We start from the raw sequence: 21923 nt of genomic DNA on the forward strand, positions 1-21923 counted from the left end.
TGACCACAGACTTTGATCCGCTGGCTGGGAACCTTTTCCTGTCCGCCTGGATCTTGGTGGGAGTGGTTCTCACTGGTAGGCAGGAGGACAGCTGATGCTTCCAGCAGCTGCAGAGAACAGGAACTGAGATCTTTCCTTCTGCTTTGTGTCGCAGCTTTGATCAAGTCTGACCTGAAGCGGCACAACGTCAACATGGCGACGGAGGGCCGGCCGGTGAGTACTGAACCTCTGCCGAGGCGCCGTGCGGCCGCTGCTGCTCTCAGGTCCTGAAAGCCAGCCGCCATGTTGCGAGTGGCGGCCGGACGAACGACGTTAGAAGAAGCTGAAGTTTGAGGATTTTTATGCTCATTCACTACTAAAACATTTCATTCACTACTAAAACATAAAAAAAAACTTCTTTTATTTGTCGATGCAGTTTTCTTTCTATTAGATTATATTTTATATGTTAAATTATCATTAAAAATATTATATTCTTAATTCTTAAACAATCTTTGATTTTTAGCCACATCCTGCAGCCTTAAAATGTTTTTATTGGTCATTAAAAGTATATTTAAAGCACAACTTTTTTATTTACAGTAATAAAATAAAACCTGTTTGGATCAGATGTTTATTTATCAGTCCAACAATTTTCTCATTAAAGGTATTTTGTAATTTAATATAGCGAATGAATAATTCTCATCATCTTTGAAGCAGAACTTGTCGTGGGTCTGTTCCAACATGGCCACCGCCTTACTGTAAAATCCTTTTGTTCTTCAGGGAAATTAAAACATTTCCTTCAGTTTCAGAAGCTTTCAGACTTCTTTAAACCTTAATGAAACTCTGCGTGTTTCTGGTCTGATTTAAGGCCCTGCAGACGGCGAGTAGATGGAATCTGACCTTTAAATAAAACCCGTAAATAAAGAAGCAGATGGTTTCTTTTCTCTGCCCGTCTGAAAGCCGCTGCTCCGTAAATCTGCTGCTGCTGAGACGGAGGCGCCTCTCTGGTCCCTCTGGGAACCTCCAGCTCTTCCTGCTGCCGTCTGACTGACATTAAACCTTTAAAAGTTGTTAAAAAAATGTCCGTTTGAGAAAAACATCAAAACAACGTTAAACGTTACATTTAGTTTTTAACTCATGGATTCAGTTTGAAATATCAACGGTTTTAGAAACATTATTTTAACAACATGTTGCTGATGTTTGTCACTATTTGCTCACTATTATTCTGGCTCCTGGTGCTCATTCACACCTCTAGTGTTTCTGTATCACGTTAAATGTTAAATAATGAGACTTTAAATGTGGTAGTTTAGTGATTTAACGGAGAAAACATGACGTCACATGATTTATAAAGTCAGCAGGTTTGGAAAGAAAACCTTAAACGTTAATCTATAATCTATAATCTATAGATTTTATTGTGAATTCTGCTGAAATGCAGCTTCTATAATAGATAATAGCAAGTATAATAATGATAATGGATTCAGTTAATAACATTTGTGTTTTTACCTCAGCTGATTTAGCTTTATTTATTAATTTAATGATCTGTTTGTGAAATCGATGGTCGTTTAATATTCTTGTCGTCACTAAAACCTGAAAAATATGTGAAACTTTTTTTATTATGTTCTTTTTCAACGTTTTTCAATTATTACCACAACAGAAAGCCCCCCCCTCTAAGCCCCGCCCACCATTCTAATCCCAGTCACAGACATTAGTACATAGACGCCTCATTGGACGCTGCCTGGAGGGCGGCCATCTTGGGTCAGACCACAGTTCAGCTGCAGGCAGAATGAACAGGAGGCGCCTTAGAGAGTCAGAGAAAATATTACAATAATCTCTAACATGTAAAAAAAAACTCCTTAAAAGAAAAAAACTAATTTTAAAATTTCCTTTCAGTCAGATTACAGTTTTATTCAGATTAAAAACGTTTTAAACTTAATTCAAACTGATTTAGATATAATTTACAATTAAATGTGAATATGATAAACAAAAAGTTTTATATTAATATATTATAACATTATATAAATATTTAATATTTATTATTCAGTATTATAAAGGATTGTTCTTTATTAATGAGTATTATGATCTATAGAGGAAACTAATGTGGTTTATAAAACAGAATCTTCATCATCTTCTTTAAACACCAGAAAAACCGTAGCTGTGAAACATGAAGATAATCTGCAATAATTCCCACTAATCCAGTGGTTCTCAAACTTTTTCTGTCATTCCCCACTTTGGACAAGGGGGAATTTTCAAGCCCCGCCTGTCCCCATCGCCCCAACACAATGCTAATGAAATATGAAACATTCTTAAAATGTTCCAATTTTATTGAAGTAACAAGTAGTATCTAAATACAAATCTACATCAAATAACAGCAAGCTCAAAAATAAAGAAAATAAAAATGCAGCTGTGTCAAAATTTGTATCAAGCTCAAAGATAGAAAAAAATTAAAGTTCCACTCTGCAATCTGTTAATAAAAGAAAAGAAGTGAAATCCATCTGGCAAGACAGGTCTATTTATCCCTGCATCAGTGGCTGCAATGAGCCTGTTTTGCATTGCAGTTTCTCAAAACGGGGTTGCAGGCTTGATACTGCCACTCTCAAGTCATGCTTTGTTTTCAGTGAAGCAACAGCTGAAAAGCCCATCTCACAGAGATATGATGTGGCAAAGGGAAGAAGAATGCACACAGCTCTCTGCCCGATGAGTGGATACTCCCTCTCCACTCCAAACCAGAAACATGAACATGTGGCTGTGTGAATCAAACGGCGTTATTTAAGATAAAATATTTGAAATTCAGTTATTTATGATCAACCTGCGCCGTCAATCCCGGCGCATGTGCGCTTTATTTGCAGTCTGGACGCTGAGGGTAAACATGCTGTGTCCCTTACTGCAGCGCTGAGAGGGACTCCTGCGATAGCGGGGGAGAACGGGGTTGGGAGGGAGGAGGCGCCCCACGGCAGCACCTGCCGCTGGAGGACAAGAAAAGGAACGATACGTGCTTTTAAGAGTCTCCAAAAGTCGCTAGATTTGTCGCTAGTCGCTTTTTTGAAAAAGAGTCGCTGGAGGGGTCTGAAATATAGCGACAAAGTCGCTGAGTTGGCAACACTGGGGCGCGAAAGTTTATTCCGTTACAAATAATATGCCGACGTCACGTCAATCATTATTTTGGCACTTCAGTTCCAGGTGAAATGTTTCTCATATCTAATGTTCTTTTAATTAGACTGCATGTAGGCTAGTAAGGATTACTTTGTGGGTTTGATTGGTCTAAAAAGCGGCAACATACAGCTATAAGGACAGTTTGCTCTCACAAGTTCTACTTTTATAGTCACACACACCGGAACTTGGCGCGCCCCACCTGTCACGTCTCAATTCCCCACCAGTGGGTCGCGCCACACACTTTGAGAACCGCGGCACTAATCAAAGTTAATCCCACTGGATCTGGTTTGTAATCTCATTTTATCTGTGCAGCCGTAGAGCGTCCTGAGAGGAAATCTGGACGTTTGATAGCAGTCAATATAAATCAAAAGAATGTATTTCATTTAGGGCAAGGCAAGGCAAATTTATTTGTATAGCACAATTCAGTACAAAGACAATGCAAAGTGCTTTACATGATTAAAATAGAGGAAATTTAGGGCTTAGACTAATAATTATTAATCGATTAATCTGATCAGATTAATCGATAGCCAAAGGTTTCTTAAAGAACATTTTTACTAAATCAAACCAGATGAAACTAATACCTTTTTTACTTGAGGAGTTCTGGATAGAGCAGATTTACAGATTACAGATTTTTTTCATCTTAAATAAAAAAAATGTATATATATATTTATTTATTTATTTTTTTCATTTTTAATCTTGGTATAATCCCCGCTCTAAGTGGGTCGCTCAGTTAAAGGCATGTTTTAGAGTCTCTATACTCCACTACTACAATATTTTGTGATTATTTCAATAATTGATTAATCAGATTAATTATTTCAGCCTTAAATTAGAAAATCAGATCAACCAGTTGGTCTCATTTAACCCGTGAAAAGTTCTCGCCTTCATTCAACCAGTTTATCTGGGAATCGGTAAAGAGTTCATCGGACTCAGAGCGTCTAAAGTCATAAAGTAGGATTAGCCTCCATTGAAGCAGCCTGGTCTGACCTAAGATGGCCGCTCTGTTGGCCCGCCTCTCGCCCGATGATGCGGGTCTGTCCTCCCAGCAGCAGCAGTCAGCTCCATGATGGAAAGGAGAGGCGTGAGAACCATGAGATCCACCTTAACTCCAGTCCTCCTTAAAGAACTCCGTGTTAACAGAAAGGCTTCTTTCCTGCCTTCCAGGACGGTTTTACTAAACTTGGTTTGAACACAAAAAGGTTGAAAAGTTAAAAAGTAGAATTTAATTTATTAATAGATTTATAAAATCTAAATAAATTTAGCTTTTATCCAACCAGCCGACTGATGTTGATTCAACTTGATGTCAAACTGGCCGCTGCTGTTTGGCTGCTGCCCCCTGGTGGCTGCTGCCCCCTGGTGGCCGCTGCTGTTTGGCTGCTGCCCCCTGGTGGCCGCTCCCAGCCTAATCCTGTCCCTCCGTCCCACAGCTTCCCTCGGGAGGGCCCGGCGGCTGTCCTGCAGAGACCAAAACCAACGAAGTCCAGCTGGAGCCTTCCCTCAGCTTCACCAGAGAAACGTCTCTGTGACCGCGGGCCGCAGGAGCGTCGCCGTAGCTCCCGTTGCCATGGATGCTGCTCTGACAGAGAACATTCCTCATCGCCGCGGTGTTTCCCTCTGAGGGGATGGAAGCTGCTCGTTAAGCTCCTCCACCAGAACCGGGTCCATCCAGACTGGATCCAGGCAGAACTTGGTTAAAACAGCAGCAGCTTATTCCATCTGAATGTAGCTTTGTTTTGGACCGGCTGCTTCCAGAACCTGGAACTTAAACGCCCAGATGGTCCTGGATCTACAGGAAACTCCCCATTTGCTCCTCCAGGAGCTTTGTGGGCGGAGCTTCAGGGATGTGGGGCGTTTTCAGGGACCCATCAGTCCCTGTTGACCAAAGCCAGAGCGGCGTCTCGCTCCCGTCTGTAGATCCTGGACGGTTCTCAGGTTCTGGAAGGTTGCTGGTTCTGGAGAGACCAGGATGAGATGAAGCTCCTGCAGGTGTGGGGCCACCTGGGGGTGGGGTGGGGGGGGGGGTTACTGGACCAGAACTTCAGCTGAATCTCACGTTTATTTCAGTGAATCTTATGACTTTCATTTAGACAAAGGACGTAAATATGAATGGAGCTAATTATTCAACTCTGAATCATTTCAACTTTCATTCAAAAGAAAATAATTTATTAACAAAAATCTTTTAGCTCCAAGTCAAACAGACCAAACTAAACGGAGCTTCTGGATGGAAGAAACGACCATTAAATGATGCAATGGTCACGGCCCAGCAGCAGGTTTATGACCGAGAACCAAACGGGACCAAATTAGCTTTAAAACTAATTTAGAGAAATTAGTTTGAGTTCAAATTGATTCATAATCCAAGGAATTAAATGATTTCCCTAAATTAGAAATAACCTTTTAGATAAAAGAGTGTTAACCTTCTGGGATTGAGGGAATAAAGAGGCGATGGAGAAAATGGCGGCGTGTCATGGTGGATGATGTGCCTCTGCAGGAACATCATCTCTAACCTTTCAGGTTCATTTACACTCAGAAATCTGGTATTTACTAGATTTATTCTTCTGGTTTTGGCACCAGTGTCGTTTATTTGTGATCTTTCTGACGGTGGGCGGACTGGAAATGAGACTAGAGAGAAGCCGAAGGTCGACAGGCTGTGACTCACCTGTCAGCTTTCAGTCATGGTGTTCAACACTTTAACCACAGTTTGATGGTTTATGGCGTCACATTCCAGAACATGTTCAATTATTTAAGCTATATATATATTCTGTGGTAAAGTAATTCATTGAAATGTGAACAGAGAAGGATGTAGACCTAATCTGTTCGGTCTGACCTTTGACCTGCTGTTAGCATAAAGCGAGTTAGAACCAGGAAATACTGCTCAGCAACAAACAGATGCACAACTTCCTGTTCCCCAGTGAATGCATGTCTGTCTAAAGAAGCACATCCTGTTTGTTCCTTTTTTAAAAAGCAAGAAGAGCTTAGATCTGACAGGAATCTGGATTTGACTTTTTGGATTTGTGGAAAAACTGGACTGAACTGAATCTGTAGCAGGAACTGAATCTGTAGCAGGAACTGGATCTGCTATAGATCTGTAACGGAAACTTATCTGTTACATTAAAGCTACAGTGTGTAATAATTACAGGGATATACAGTCAGAAATGTAATATATTATACATAACTATGTTATTTATCATCATCTACGAGCTCAGCCTCTTAACCTTAATATTTGCGTTGCCTTAGAATTCGTTATTTATAATTACATAGGAGCGGGTCTCGCAGCCATGGAGGCAGACATCTTTGCGCTACGGCAGCGCAGAGCCAACAAAGTAGCGATTGCGAGATCGCCCATTACGCTCGAAAGTAACTACGGCAAGTTGAGAGAGATGAACTGAGACGGGACTGAACAATAGATCGCAGTATTAAAATTATCTATGTAAACAAACCTCATCACTAGAGAAGGTAGGTGATGCGGACGTCATGGAAGACATTTTGTCCCGTAACGCTCACCGTACTGTTGGGGGGGAGAAGCGGTGGGGGGGAGATGTTCATGTTGCTGCGGTCTGCAGTCTGACCGCTAGATGTCGCTGAAAATTACACACTGTAGCTTTAAGTAATGCTTGAATCTTTTAGAAAAACTGTTACCAGACAGAACTGAATCTGTTAGAAAGAACTGAATCTGTTACCGGAAAGAACTGAATCTGTTAGAAAGAACTGAATCTGTTACCAGACAGAACTGAATCTGTTAGAAAGAACTGAATCTGTTACCGGAAAGAACTGAATCTGTTAGAAAGAACTGAATCTGTTACCGGAAAGAACTGAATCTCTTACCGGAAAGAACTGAATCTGTTACCGGAAAGAACTGAATCTGTTAGAAAGAACTGAATCTGTTACCAGACAGAACTGAATCTGTTAGAAAGAACTGAATCTGTTACCAGACAGAACTGAATCTGTTAGAAAGAACTGAATCTGTTACCGGAAAGAACTGAATCTGTTAGAAAGAACTGAATCTGTTACCGGAAAGAACTGAATCTGTTAGAAAGAACTGAATCTGTTACCGGAAAGAACTGAATCTCTTACCGGAAAGAACTGAATCTGTTACCGGAAAGAACTGAATCTGTTAGAAAGAACTGAATCTGTTACCAGACAGAACTGAATCTGTTAGAAAGAACTGAATCTGTTACCAGACAGAACTGAATCTGTTAGAAAGAACTGAATCTGTTACCGGAAAGAACTGAATCTGTTAGAAAGAACTGAATCTGTTACCGGAAAGAACTGAATCTGTTAGAAAGAACTGAATCTGTTACCGGAAAGAACTGAATCTGTTACCAGAAAGAACTGAATCTGTTGCCAGAAAAAACTGAATCTGTAAGAAAAAAATTTAATCTGTTAGAACTGAATCTGTAAGAAAGAACTGAATCTGTTAGAACTGAGTCTGTTACCAGAAATAACTGAATCTGTAAGAAAGAACTGAATCTGTTAGAACTGAGTCTTTTACCAGAAATAACTGAATCTCTTACTGGAAAGAACTGAATCAGTTACCAGACAGAACTGAATCTGTTACCAGAAAGAACTGAATCTGTAAGAAAGAATTTAATCTGTTAGAACTGAATCTGTTACCAGAAAGAACTGGATCTGTAAGAAAGAACTGAATCTGTTAGAAGTGAGTCTGTTACCAGAAATAACTGAATCTCTTACTGGAAAGAACTGAATCAGTTACCAGAAAGAACTGGATCTGTTACCAGAAAGAACTGAATCTGTAGGAAAGAATTTAATCTGTTAGAACTGAATCTGTTACCAGAAAGAACTGGATCTGTTAGAAAGAACTGAATCTGTTAGAACTGAATCTGTTACCAGAAATAACTGAGTCTCTTACTGGAAAGAACTGAATCAGTTACCAGACAGAACTGGATCTTTAAGAAAGAACTGAATCTGTTAGAAAGAACTGAATCTGTTACCGGAAAGAACTGAATCTGTTAGAAAGAACTGAATCTGTTACCAGACAGAACTGAATCTGTTAGAAAGAACTGAATCTGTTACCGGAAAGAACTGAATCTGTTAGAAAGAACTGAATCTGTTACCGGAAAGAACTGAATCTCTTACCGGAAAGAACTGAATCTGTTACCGGAAAGAACTGAATCTGTTAGAAAGAACTGAATCTGTTACCAGACAGAACTGAATCTGTTAGAAAGAACTGAATCTGTTACCAGACAGAACTGAATCTGTTAGAAAGAACTGAATCTGTTACCGGAAAGAACTGAATCTGTTAGAAAGAACTGAATCTGTTACCGGAAAGAACTGAATCTGTTAGAAAGAACTGAATCTGTTACCGGAAAGAACTGAATCTGTTACCAGAAAGAACTGAATCTGTTGCCAGAAAAAACTGAATCTGTAAGAAAAAAATTTAATCTGTTAGAACTGAATCTGTAAGAAAGAACTGAATCTGTTAGAACTGAGTCTGTTACCAGAAATAACTGAATCTGTAAGAAAGAACTGAATCTGTTAGAACTGAGTCTGTTACCAGAAATAACTGAATCTCTTACTGGAAAGAACTGAATCAGTTACCAGACAGAACTGAATCTGTTACCAGAAAGAACTGAATCTGTAAGAAAGAATTTAATCTGTTAGAACTGAATCTGTTACCAGAAAGAACTGGATCTGTAAGAAAGAACTGAATCTGTTAGAAGTGAGTCTGTTACCAGAAATAACTGAATCTCTTACTGGAAAGAACTGAATCAGTTACCAGAAAGAACTGGATCTGTTACCAGAAAGAACTGAATCTGTAGGAAAGAATTTAATCTGTTAGAACTGAATCTGTTACCAGAAAGAACTGGATCTGTTAGAAAGAACTGAATCTGTTAGAACTGAATCTGTTACCAGAAATAACTGAGTCTCTTACTGGAAAGAACTGAATCAGTTACCAGACAGAACTGGATCTTTAAGAAAGAACTGAATCTGTTAGAACTGAATCTGTTACCAGAAGGAACTGAATCTGTTACCAGAAAGAACTGGATCTTTAAGAAAGAACTGAATCTGTTAGAACTGAATCTGTTACCAAAAAGAACTGAATCTGTTTCTGGAAAGAACTGAATCGGTTACCAGACAGAACTGAATCGGTTACCAGACAGAACTGAATCGGTTACCAGACAGAACTGAATCGGTTACCAGACAGAACTGAATCGGTTACCAGAAAGAACTGAATCTGAGAGGAACTGTTCCGTTCATTTGTTGTTCAGATCTTTGTTCCTGATGTTTCCAAAAGAAAACTCTAATAAAAAGATGTTTGACTTGTTCTGGTTTCATGATCTTGTTTCCTCTTCCTGCTTAACATTCGAGTTCTGAGTTCTTTTCTCCAGATGGGTACTGAGGGGCCCACACCAGGTTCTGGAAGATCTAGAGTAGTTTTTCTAGGCCTGAAAAAGGATCCTTCCTTCCTTCCTTCCTTCCTTCCTTCCTGTGGAAGTTACCGATGGAAACGTTCGAACAGGAACCCTGGATGTCCGGAAGGTGGATCCAGTGTTTGCTGAACTGTTCCTTTCTCTCTGGTTCTCGGTTGGCTCCTCTGAGTTCTGGATCCGCCTTTGGGCACTACCCCCCCCCTAGTGGAGATGAATTACCTCCACTTGTGTCTCAGTCTCAGCTGAACCAGGAGGGAACCATAGACGTATGTAAAGGTAGAACATGTGACCTTCAAGCAGACGCAACAAAAACCCAGAAGCTTCTAGAAGGTTTCCTTGGAATGTTGGGAAAACCTGGAGGGACTTTGCAGGAAGATGGACTTCCTGTTGGAACATTCTGCTGTTATTCAGCTTAAAATTAACACAATTTAGGACCTTTAAAGGTCAAAGGTCATCCCCTATCACCATGACAACACAGTTATTATCCATCCTAAATTAGCTTTTGTATCCACATGGGTCATAAAGGAATTACCTTAATTTGGAGGGATGACATTTACAGAATAAACCTCCGGATGAAAAAAGGAAAAAGACAAAATCTGATAAAAATCTGAAGACATGAAGCAAATAATCTAACAGCAGCAGATTACAGACATTTATTCATTGGGATTATTTCCTGTAACTGGCTGTTCTTCAGCCTCCTGCCTGATGAATAATCTGATGAATTATGGAGGGAAAACTGCAGCAGACATGGCTGCAGGAAGTGGGGTGCTGCAGCACCCTCTAGTGGCTAAAGGGAGATTTAAACATATTAAAAATAATATGCACAATGAATACATTTTTATGAATATTATAGGAAATGATTTTTGCTGCTTTTATTTCACTATTACGTGTATTTGGATTGAATTATTTTGAGGCCTAATCAATTCTAGTTTGTGGAAGTTACGTTGTCATGGCAACATCAAGCAAGCCAGAGCTGGTATCCCGCTGGGATTAGTAAATATAGTCTAACGACAGAAAGGAAGAGGAAATATGGCGCAGTATGGAAGCCCGTTTCTGCCACTCTTTAAAAAAAAAAGCGCTTGCCGCGCACTTTTATATCTATTCCTGCAGTTTAACGTAACTATAGTTTTTTAGAGAGTTATTTTAATGTGTTATAGTGTTTTATTAATTATTTTGTTTAATTAATAGCGTATATCACCTGAGAACTGATGATATCTGAGTTGGTGAACTGAAGGATATAAAGTAGTGAATCTATTTATTTATTTTTCTTGTATTTAAATGGGGTCAAAGCCCCCCCCCCCCAGCGGCCCTGGCAGCAGACGTCTCCGACCCGCTGAAGCTTGTAGAACTTCTAGAACCAAACTCAGCCCAGTTTATTCTGTTGGAGCATCACCTGGACCCCCCGCCCCCCATGTGGCCCCCAGCCAGCGTTCTCAGGCTATTTTGGGGGTCAGCTGTTGCTCCTCTCGTCAGCAGGGCCCTCCTCCTCCTCCTGACCTCCCTCTGCTGCTGCCTTCTTCACCTCCTCTCCTTCAGCACCAGGATCTGGTTGGACTCGTCTCTTTGCTGCTCTTATTTTCAGGCAGCTTCACAAACCTCCTGTTGGACTTTCTGGGCCTGCAGAACTTCTTGGTTCTGGTTGCTGTGGATCTGCTCCTCCTGGTGGTTCTGAAGGGTTTTTCGGGTCCAGGTCTCTGGTTCTCTGACAGCGTCTCCAGCAGGTAAACAAGTCCGAGTTTGTCAACATGTTGAAATCCTGCAGGAGGCGCTGTGATTGGTGCTTTATTTAGAGGGCGGGACCTCACGGTGTCTGACCCCAGGTGGAGGTGATGTTGGGGTGGTGGGGGGGGGGGGGGGGGGGGGGGTCATGGATCTGAATCACATGAAGCAGATAAAGAGAAAACCCCTAAAATCTGAGCCTTCAGCAGCAGGACGCCCATATTTGGACGTCCTCAGAATAGATGAGACAACAGCAGCTGGTGGGGGAGGGGGGAGGGCTAATTTTAAACATGAGGGATAAAATAACGAGGTCAGTCATCAGAACCCAGCTGCTGGACAAACAGGAAGTGGTACAGGACCAGAACCGAGCCTGGTGGGTTCTGGGAGGTTTAGCCAGAACTCCTGCCTCCATCATGAAGATCATCAGAACCTTCAGCATCCCGCTCCTCCATGGAGTTCACCTGAGCGCTGCAGCTCCTCCAGAGCCTCCTGGTGCCTGGAACCAGAACCAGAACCCGAGTGCTGGTTCCTTGGTCTTCATGATGCTGGTTGTTCAGAAACAGGTTCTGGTTCAAACATTAAAGTTTGTTTGGAAGCAGACAGCATGAGGGAAACTTTAAGGGTGGGAATATTTTTTCTCCACCTCCTCCTGACGGCCTCCATGTCTCCATCCATCAGTGAGTGAGGATGCAGACGTCAGTGGAAGCAGCTGAGCTGGTGGTTCCTCCCAGACCCGACGCGCCGTCCTGTCTGGAAGCTGGGAGCCCAGAGGGAGCAGCAGCGACCTCCGACCCCATGGAGGAGTTCAGCCGCCGGCTGCAGGACATCCTGCGGACGCACGGCTCTGCAGACGGCCTCCTGGACAGAGCGGTGGGTCGGAGGACGCTGCCTCATTCAGGTCAGCTGCTTTTATCCACCATGTAAAATGTGGCTGATGTTGGATCCAACAGGTGGCTTCGGACTTGGAGGCGGAGAAGGAGGAGGTGAAAGGTGACGTAGAGACAGGTGAGCTTTAGATTCAACGGCTCTCTCAGTCTGGTGGTGAAAACCTGAAATTCCTAAAAAGTTAAATCAATCCACTGGACTTTGTTTCCAAGTTTGAAGACGTTTCTCTTCCATCCAGGAAGATTTTTCAATCCAAAATGTCAGAAATAGCGTTTAGTTCCAGGTTTTATCCAGCAGCCCAACAAAGCCTGGTTTTAGTTTAGAAAACATGCAAATAGAAACGGATGAACGGGTCCCCCCCTTTGGAATGGGGGAGGTCACACAGAAGAGCTCCCTCTTCTGGACAAGACTCTGCCCTACATCTACACCTGATGGACAAAGGACAGTCTTCGGAGGACCAGAATGTTCACATTTTGGACAAAGAGGACAGGTGGAAGGAAGCTATCTATGTTAAGAAAGAGTGGACCCGTTCATCCGTTTCTATTTGCATGTTTTCTAAACTAAAACCAGGCTTTGTTGGGCTGCTGGATAAAACCTGGAACTAAACGCTATTTCTGACATTTGGATTGAAAAATCTTCCTGGATGGAAGAGAAACGTCTTCAAACCTGGAAACAAAGTCCAGAGGATTGATTTTAACTTTTTAGGAATGACTCTGACCTGAATGACTGAGAATCTCCACCAGCCTATGTCAAACCTGAAAGCCTCTGACCTTTGCCCTCTGCAGACGTCTCCGTCATCAAGCAGCGCCTCATCAGCCTGTCGTCTCCAGAGGAGAAACTAGAGGAGCTGCTCCAGAAGTACAGCGAGCTGGTGAGGACGTCCTCCGTCTCCAGGCATCAGGAGCAGATCGACACACAAGCTAACGGCGTGTCTGTGTGTCTGCAGGTGGCGCTGCGGCGCGCCGAACAGCAGAGGGTGACGTGTCTGCAGCAGAAGCTCTGCGTCCTGCAGGCCGAGCGCCGCTGCGGCGCCGCAGCTTGCAGCCAACTGGAGGACCTCTGCAGAGATCTACAGGCTCACTACAGCACGCTGAGGGTACGGATCATCTGGTTCTGCTCCATGATCAGGAACTGAACCTGGACAGAGGAGAGCAGGAGGCGGGGTTACCAATCTACTCGCTCTGGAGAGCAGAGTTCGCTGCTTTTAGATGTTGTCTCCAAAGTCTCCAGTAGCAGAAAAAAGTCTCTAGATTTGGCGCTAGGAGCTTTTTAGAAATCAAAGTGCAGCGGCTCCTCCTTCTTCTCCTCCTGGTTTAGCAGCTAGTTTGAGAGGGAAACTGATAAAACTGACTAAGTCTAATAAACGTTAGTGTTTAGATTCTTCCTTAATGTTCCAGAATAATCTCAGATTATTTCTGGCCTCATATTCATCAGCTGTACCTCTAAATGTTACTGCGCTTTTCTTCAGCATCAGATCTTCTCTCCATCAGTTTTCGTTCTCACCATGGATGATCAGCTCTGACATGTTTCTCCTGCAGGAGGAGACGCTGCGGCGCTGCAGGGAGGATGAGGAGAAGAGGAGCGACATCACCAGCCACTTCCAGGAGATGCTGACGGAGATCCAGGCTCAGATCGAGCAGCACAGCGCCCGCAACGACAAGCTGTGCCACGAGAACGCCAACCTGACCGACAAACTGGAGAGCCTGATGAACCAGTACGAGCGCCGGGAGGAGGTGAGAGGAAGAGGAGGAAGAGGAGGAGGGAAACATCAGGAAGTGTTTCTAGACTTTAAAGTTAGGAAGAAACGGAAATATATCAAATCTGAATGTGTGTCTGATGCTGCTGCTACAGAGAGGAGTTCATTTCCAGCCTTTTAATAAAACCAGATCAGCAGCCGTCGGCTTTCTGGAGCATCACTGAGGAAATGTTTTCATCTCCTGCAGAGTTTGGATAAAATCAACAAGCACCGAGATCTGCAGCACAAACTGACCGAGGCCAAACTGCAGCAGGCCAACGCTCTGCTGGCTGAGGCCGAGGAGAAGCACAAGAGGGAGAAGGAATACGTGAGTCAATCCAGCTGAAAGTCCTCTGTATGGAGCTAGATTAGGGACATAACGTTTAATCTAAAACACATAGAGCCAGATTAGGGCCATGAAGTTTATTCTAGAACACATAGAACCAGATTAGGGCCATAAAGTTTATTCTAGAACACATAGAACCAGATTAGGGCCATAAAGATTATTCTAGAACACATAGAACCAGATTAGGGCCATAACGTTTATTCTAGAACACATAGAGCCAGATTAGGGCCATAAAGTTTATTCTAGAACACATAGAGCCAGATTAAGGCCATAAAGATTATTCTAGAACACATAGAACCAGATTAGGGCCATAACGTTTATTCTAGAACACATAGAGCCCGATTAGGGCCATAAAGTTTATTCTAGAACACATAGAGCCAGATTAAGGCCATAAAGATTATTCTAGAACACATAGAACCAGATTAAGGCCATAAAGATTATTCTAGAACACATAGAGCCAGATTAGGGCCATAAAGTTTATTCTAGAACACATAGAGCCAGATTAAGGCCATAAAGATTATTCTAGAACACATAGAACCAGATTAGGGCCATAACGTTTATTCTAGAACACATAGAGCCCGATTAGGGCCATAAAGTTTATTCTAGAACACATAGAGCCAGATTAAGGCCATAAAGATTATTCTAGAACACATAGAACCAGATTAAGGCCATAACGTTTATTCTAGAACACATAGAGCCAGATTAGGGCCATAAAGTTTATTCTAGAACACATAGAGCCAGATTAGGGCCATAAAGTTTATTCTAGAACACATAGAGCCAGATTAGGGCCATAAAGTTTATTCTAGAACACATAGAACCAGATTAGGGCCATAAAGTTTATTCTAGAACACATAGAACCAGATTAGGGCCATAACGTTTATTCTAGAACACATAGAGCCCGATTAGGGCCATAAAGTTTATTCTAGAACACATAGAGCCAGATTAAGGCCATAAAGATTATTCTAGAACACATAGAGCCAGATTAGGGCCATAAAGTTTATTCTAGAACACATAGAGCCAGATTAGGGCCATAAAGTTTATTCTAGAACACATAGAGCCAGATTAGGGCCATAAAGTTTATTCTAGAACACATAGAGCCAGATTAAGGCCATAACGTTTATTCTAGAACACATAGAGCCCGATTAGGGCCATAAAGTTTATTCTAGAACACATAGAGCCAGATTAGGGCCATAAAGTTTATTCTAGAACACATAGAGCCAGATTAAGGCCATAAAGATTATTCTAGAACACATAGAACCAGATTAAGGCCATAACGTTTATTCTAGAACACATAGAGCCAGATTAGGGCCATAAAGTTTATTCTAGAACACATAGAGCCAGATTAAGGCCATAAAGATTATTCTAGAACACATAGAACCAGATTAAGGCCATAACGTTTATTCTAGAACACATAGAGCCAGATTAGGGCCATAAAGTTTATTCTAGAACACATAGAGCCAGATTAGGGCCATAAAGTTTATTCTAGAACACATAGAGCCAGATTAGGGCCATAAAGTTTATTCTAGAACACATAGAACCAGATTAGGGCCATAAAGTTTATTCTAGAACACATAGAACCAGATTAGGGCCATAAAGATTATTCTAGAACACATAGAACCAGATTAAGGCCATAACGTTTATTCTAGAACACATAGAGCCAGATTAAGGCCATAACGTTTATTCTAGAACACATAGAGCCAGATTAGGGCCATAAAGTTTATTCTAGAACACATAGAGCCAGATTAAGGCCATAAAGATTATTCTAGAACACATAGAACCAGATTAAGGCCATAACGTTTATTCTAGAACACATAGAGCCAGATTAGGGCCATAAAGTTTATTCTAGAACACATAGAGCCAGATTAGGGCCATAAAGTTTATTCTAGAACACATAGAGCCAGATTAGGGCCATAAAGTTTATTCTAGAACACATAGAGCCAGATTAGGGCCATAAAGTTTATTCTAGAACACATAGAGCCAGATTAAGGCCATAAAGATTATTCTAGAACACATAGAACCAGATTAAGGCCATAACGTTTATTCTAGAACACATAGAGCCAGATTAGGGCCATAAAGTTTATTCTAGAACACATAGAGCCAGATTAAGGCCATAAAGATTATTCTAGAACACATAGAACCAGATTAAGGCCATAACGTTTATTCTAGAACACATAGAGCCAGATTAGGGCCATAAAGTTTATTCTAGAACACATAGAGCCAGATTAGGGCCATAAAGTTTATTCTAGAACACATAGAGCCAGATTAGGGCCATAAAGTTTATTCTAGAACACATAGAACCAGATTAGGGCCATAAAGTTTATTCTAGAACACATAGAACCAGATTAGGGCCATAACGTTTATTCTAGAACACATAGAGCCCGATTAGGGCCATAAAGTTTATTCTAGAACACATAGAGCCAGATTAAGGCCATAAAGATTATTCTAGAACACATAGAGCCAGATTAGGGCCATAAAGTTTATTCTAGAACACATAGAGCCAGATTAGGGCCATAAAGTTTATTCTAGAACACATAGAGCCAGATTAGGGCCATAAAGTTTATTCTAGAACACATAGAGCCAGATTAAGGCCATAACGTTTATTCTAGAACACATAGAGCCCGATTAGGGCCATAAAGTTTATTCTAGAACACATAGAGCCAGATTAGGGCTATAAAACTATCAAAGATTCTTTTTTATGACGCAGAGCAGCAGCTTTGCTCCACAGACCAGTCAGATTATTAAACATGAATTGTTGTAACCATCCGCCATGTTGCTTTCATGTAACTAACCAGGGGTGGAGCTAGATGGGGGGCCAGGGGTGGCCATCCTCAGCCAATCATTGGTCAGCTCTGTGGCCACTCCTACCATTTCCCCTCTAATACAGACGGTTGCAGCAGTAATACTCTAAAGTGGAATGTTTTAACTTATTTAACATTTAAATTTTTCATATGTTAACAGTTACTTCACAACAAAAACACTTTGGTTAATTATGCACATTAAAAGACAAACACTAAAGATGATAATGATCTTTTCAGAACTAGATTTTTTTATTTTATTCTCTCTGCAAGTCATCTAAGAGTCTTTAGTGAAATCAGAGGTAAATAACTACTTTAATAATAACTTATTAAGTAATTCATATAATGTAGCTATTAGTACATGTAAATATAAACTTTATGCAGAACAATTGATGTTCACCCAGAACTCAAACCTGAAAGAAATTTCTACTTTTTACCTTTAATTTAGAAGCAAAGATGTTTAAATATCTGCGTCTGTTTGGTAGCAAAGTAGAGTTAGTCTATATTTAGAGAATATGGATGTTGTTGTTGTTCCTGTTGGAGCAGTGTAGACTGACCCTGAGGTCATCCACCTTCGCCCCCCCCTCAGTGTACACCGGTTACTGGCCCCCCTTATTAAAGTTTTCTGGCTCCGCCTCTGCTGCTAACGTGTTTCCGTATGTTCAGTGATCCAGCAGATGCCTCCAGCATTGACTGTCTGTTGTCTCTGTTGCCGTAGTTGCTTAGGGAGGCTATTGACAAAACAAAGAAATGCTTCGCTATGAAGGAGCAGGAGCTGGCCATGAAGAAGAAGGTAAAGACCGTCTATAACCGGGTGTCTGTTTCTGTTCCCTTCTAACCAGTTACTGGTTCAGGCTGCTGAGTGGAAACTGCAGGCTAAGACTCTCAGAGAGCAGGCGACTGTCATGCAGGCACAGGTGAATATTCAGCCTCAGCACCTGGACAGGTAGCACGCACCTGATAGCAGACGCCTCCACTGGGTCCAACTCACCATTTGCATGGAGCAGAAAACCTTCATGAAAACCGGTCTGGTTTAGTTCTAAAGCTAGCTAAGAACCCAGGGAACCTTCTCAGCAGGTCAGGAACATGGCTGATCAGCTCCACAGGCCTGGAATGGCCACTAGAGGGCAGCAGATGCCCTATGGTGGAGTCACCCTCCTTACTGAGGGGTTAGAACCAGATGGTTCTGGTTGCTGCTGAGGCTCCTGAGCCTGAAGGTCTGAGTCAGACGGAAATAAGAACCAAGATGTCCGGTGACCAACGAGTCAGAACCGAGAAGCTGTTCTGATGATTCTTAGCTTTTGTTTCCACTAACAAAGATCTTAGAAGCTTTTGAATTCAGGGTGAGAACCTGCAGAACCTCCTCTGGCTTCGATCTCCATCAGCTTCTACAGAGTTTCATTCATTCTTCTCATCAGAACATCTGCAGCTCAGACAGGGAGGAAGCTGAACTTCCATCCAGGTCTTCTGCTGCTGGGTTGGATTTAGCTCCGTCCCACAGCCTGATGCTGCCTCCACCATGCATTGCGACACCCTAGAAGTCCAGTTGTTGTCCCGTCTGATCAGATCTTCTTCTTCCATTGAGGCCAACTTTGTGCCTCAGTAGAAGAACAAACCCAGAATGGAGACTCAGAGCTTCAGCCCCGCTGCTCATCAGGTTCCACTGCAGCAGATCTGCTTCACATGATGATGATGATGATGAAGGAGAGAGTCTGTGGTGTTTCTGCATGACAGGAGAACCTGAAGGTTGGGCGGTGAGCTCCAGCGTTTCAGGTTCTCCGTGTGTGGCGCCGTGTCGGCTGTTGGTCTGACCTCCTGTCCTCGCCGTCCTCAGCTGACCCTCTACGCTCAGAAGTTCGATGAGTTTCAAGCCACGCTGGCGAAGAGCAACGAAATCTACGTCCGCTTCAGAAAGGAGATGGACAACGTGAGTGGCGGAGAACGGTCCCTGGACCCGAACCTGCAGACGTTCATGATCCGGTTTTTATTCCGGGAAAAACGGAAAGGTTTAAACACTTTGATCTTCCTGCGTTTTCTCAGATGACAGAAAAGATGAAGAAGGTGGAGAAGGAGGCGAACCTGTGGAAGACTCGCTTCGAGAACTGCAACAAGACTCTGATTGACATGATTGAGGAGGTAGGTGGAGGAAACTGGACCGAACCGGTTTCATCCTGTCTGTACAACGAGCGTTCACTGTCCGTCCAAAACTTTCGAAAAAAGGTTTCTACCCAGAAGGTCCAACGAGTCGCTGACTTGGAGGACCTGATTAAAATAAAATGCAGCTCAGAAAAGCCACTGGGTCTTATTTTAACTTGAAAAGCAGCAGTTTCACAATTTCTTTTATAAATGTTTGTTATTATAGGTGTAAAAAATCTAAATTTTACATATTTGCTCCATAAATGTTTTGTGGTCATTAAAATGCTTCAGTGGTCAAATAGCAAAGTAAAAACATTTGGCACCTTTGGAGACGCTGCTGACACCAAAGCTTCAAAGCCCCACAGCTCTGGAACTGTTGGAGCTGGAGGTCTGAAATGTTCGGCATCGGTGGCTGACATGATGATGAACAAATGGAACACAATGAGACCTGCTGATTATCAAGCATCTTTATTACTGCTGCTCAAAAAAGACAGAAAACCCAGAGCTTTGCTGTGGTCCGTGAGTTGAATGTTGTTTAGATGCAGCCGTCCGCCTCATGCTCAGACTTTGGTCTTCCTGCAGAGAACAGAGAAAGGCAGAGAGTACGACCTGTTCGTCCTGAAGATACAGAAGCTGGAGAAGCTGTGTCGTGCTCTGCAGGATGAGAGGAAAGGGCTCTATGACAAGATCAGAGATGTCCGCCAGTCCACTGCCAGCCTCCCATCCAAGTTCTCCGCTGTCACCGAGAACGTTCCAGAAGAAGATGGCATCCCAGATCTGGAGGGGCTCCAGGAGCTCCAAGAGGAGGACCCCGTCCTGCTGGAGAGCATCGCCCGTCTGAGGGAGGAGCAGGCCAAGCTGCAGGAGTTCGCTGCCTCCCTGTTGGCCGCGCCGGATGACGAGGAGCAGCAGGAGGACCAGGGGACGGAGGCTGAAGACGACCTGGTGGTCTCGGCCATTGCTCAGTTCCAGACTAAACCCGAGGCCAAACGAGACCCGGGTTCAGCTCCTGAATCTGGTTTTACACAAACCGCTAAAGAAGAGAAGGATCCAGACCCATCGGTGGCTTTGATGGAGGCTCCAGAACCAGAGGGAGCAAAACCAGAACCAGCAGAACCAGTAGTACCTGTGGAGGCGGGACAGGATGAGGCCCAGGTCCGGTTCAGAGAGGGGCAACAAGCCAAGCGAGACGAACACGTCCAACATTCAGAACCAGCAGAGGTGGATCCAGAACCTGAAGAAGCCAAGGCATATCCAGAACCAAACGCACTGGAGGCGGATCAGGACGACACCAGTGAGGTGAAACCAGTGCTCCCAGTGGAGGCTGTGCAGGTCCAGGAGCAGCCTGTGAGTGGGTCAGAACTGGAACCTGAAAAGTCCGCTCAGTCTTCTGAAGCAGCTGGAGTCAAACCGCTCCAGAAGAAACGGAAGAAGAGGAACAGCAAGAGCACCAGCTAGACCTCAGAACCAGCGTGTCGGTGTCCCACTGCAGCGGGTCAGGAACCCAGCTGGTTCCAGTCTGAAGATCTAACCGGACCCACAGGAGGAGACGCCTCTCTAGCATCTATGTTTGCTTCATGTTTACAGGATCTGCTGCTGGTTTCCATAGCAACTTCTATCAATAAAGTCTTTTGGATCAACTTTGAGATGTTTGTGTTTCTTAGTAATCTGACCTCCAAACCTCTGAAGGTCACCTGATGTGTCTGGCTCCACAGCAGGAGGTCCTGGGAGTTGGAGCGAAGCCTCCTCAGACGGGCCTGGGTTCTCCAGAACCCGATCCAGACCAGGTTCTGGAAGGATGGATGGGCAGTGCAGGGGATGGGGGGTGATGCACCCTGCAGTTCAACCAAACAGCCACCAGATGGAGACAAAGCAGCTCAGATTATAGAGGAAGCCCTGTGAAGCTGAGAATCTATTTCCTTTTTACTCAAAGCAGAATTTAAACCTGAATCAAAACTTTTATTATTATTATTATTATGGAGAGTTTTAGAAATAATCTACATCTCTTTAATCTGAGTGTCTTTTTCTTTTTTTCCTTCAAACTAAAGGATGTTCTGTCAATTTCCTGAGTTCCACAATAATTCAAATGTTTCTGCTGATGATGGAAAATTACTCATAGAAACAAAATTCAACCCAAAGCCTTTAAAAAATGTCCGAAGCTTCGACCTGCTGCTCCCGGATTAAAGAGGTGAAATGACTTCATGATGCTAGAGGACCAGACTGCAGCTCCTTTGATGCAAAGCGGAGCTGAAGAGCTGCAGGTAGAAACACTGAAACACTCCTGCATATCTGCAGGAAACACTCGCCACCTTCCTGCATGTGTGGGTGTTTGAAAGCTGCTTACAGGCAGCGAGACGGAGGATGTGCACGAGTTTAGTCCACTCAGGAGTGTCTTGGTTTCACAAGCGACACCTGAAAGAAGAACAGAACCAAGACTGAGAGGGCTGCTGCTCCAGCTGCTCCTCCAGCTGCTGCTCCTCCACTGTCAGCAGGAGCAGCCAATAAAGGTGGAAACTGATGATAAAGCCATCAAACAGAGAAGCAGGAGAAAAAATGGAAGAAGATGAAGAAGGAGGAGAGACAGTGGACCGGCAGCACCGGACAGAACCAGAACAAACCAATGAGACAAAAACTGGAAATAAAGAAGAGAAACCAGGAAGAGGTCCCTGATTGGTCCAGTTCAGGAAAACCAGACGGAACCAGCTGCATCCCACAGAAGGATGAAGGTCACTGACTTCCTCATAAATCTACCAGCTGCACCAGGAGCTTTCATGGAAAGTTCAGTGGAAGGAAAT

At 43.1% G+C, this 21923-nt stretch overlaps 1 protein-coding gene and 1 long non-coding RNA gene across 3 annotated transcripts; both read left to right on the top strand.

The window, feature by feature from the left end:
- LOC119777818 lies at nucleotides 1-5754 on the top strand. The gene is made up of 3 exons (XR_005279978.1): nucleotides 1-75; nucleotides 155-213; nucleotides 4551-5754. It is a non-coding gene; the product is annotated as an uncharacterized LOC119777818 (long non-coding RNA).
- Nucleotides 5755-11010: 5256 nt separating this feature from the next.
- Nucleotides 11011-20774, top strand: LOC119777817 (beta-taxilin-like). Of its 2 annotated transcripts, none has more exons than XM_038276813.1 (11): nucleotides 11011-11233; nucleotides 11910-12101; nucleotides 12182-12236; nucleotides 12902-12987; nucleotides 13063-13212; nucleotides 13655-13849; nucleotides 14060-14179; nucleotides 17835-17909; nucleotides 18827-18919; nucleotides 19033-19128; nucleotides 19711-20774. In XM_038276813.1, the coding sequence occupies exons 2-11, from the start codon at nucleotides 11919-11921 to the stop codon at nucleotides 20584-20586; spliced, it is 1929 nt and encodes a 642-aa protein (XP_038132741.1). In that variant the 5' UTR covers nucleotides 11011-11233; nucleotides 11910-11918; the 3' UTR covers nucleotides 20587-20774. The 2 variants fall into 2 exon arrangements, with proteins under 2 accessions (XP_038132741.1, XP_038132740.1); XM_038276812.1 differs by lacking the exon at nucleotides 17835-17909 and adding an exon at nucleotides 17711-17785 and having other exon boundaries at nucleotides 11012-11233.
- Nucleotides 20775-21923: the final 1149 nt, after the last annotated feature.

Source organism: Cyprinodon tularosa, unplaced genomic scaffold (assembly GCF_016077235.1).
Source record: "Cyprinodon tularosa strain WSP-4 unplaced genomic scaffold, ASM1607723v1 ctg1276, whole genome shotgun sequence".
NCBI classification, from domain to species: domain Eukaryota; kingdom Metazoa; phylum Chordata; class Actinopteri; order Cyprinodontiformes; family Cyprinodontidae; genus Cyprinodon; species Cyprinodon tularosa.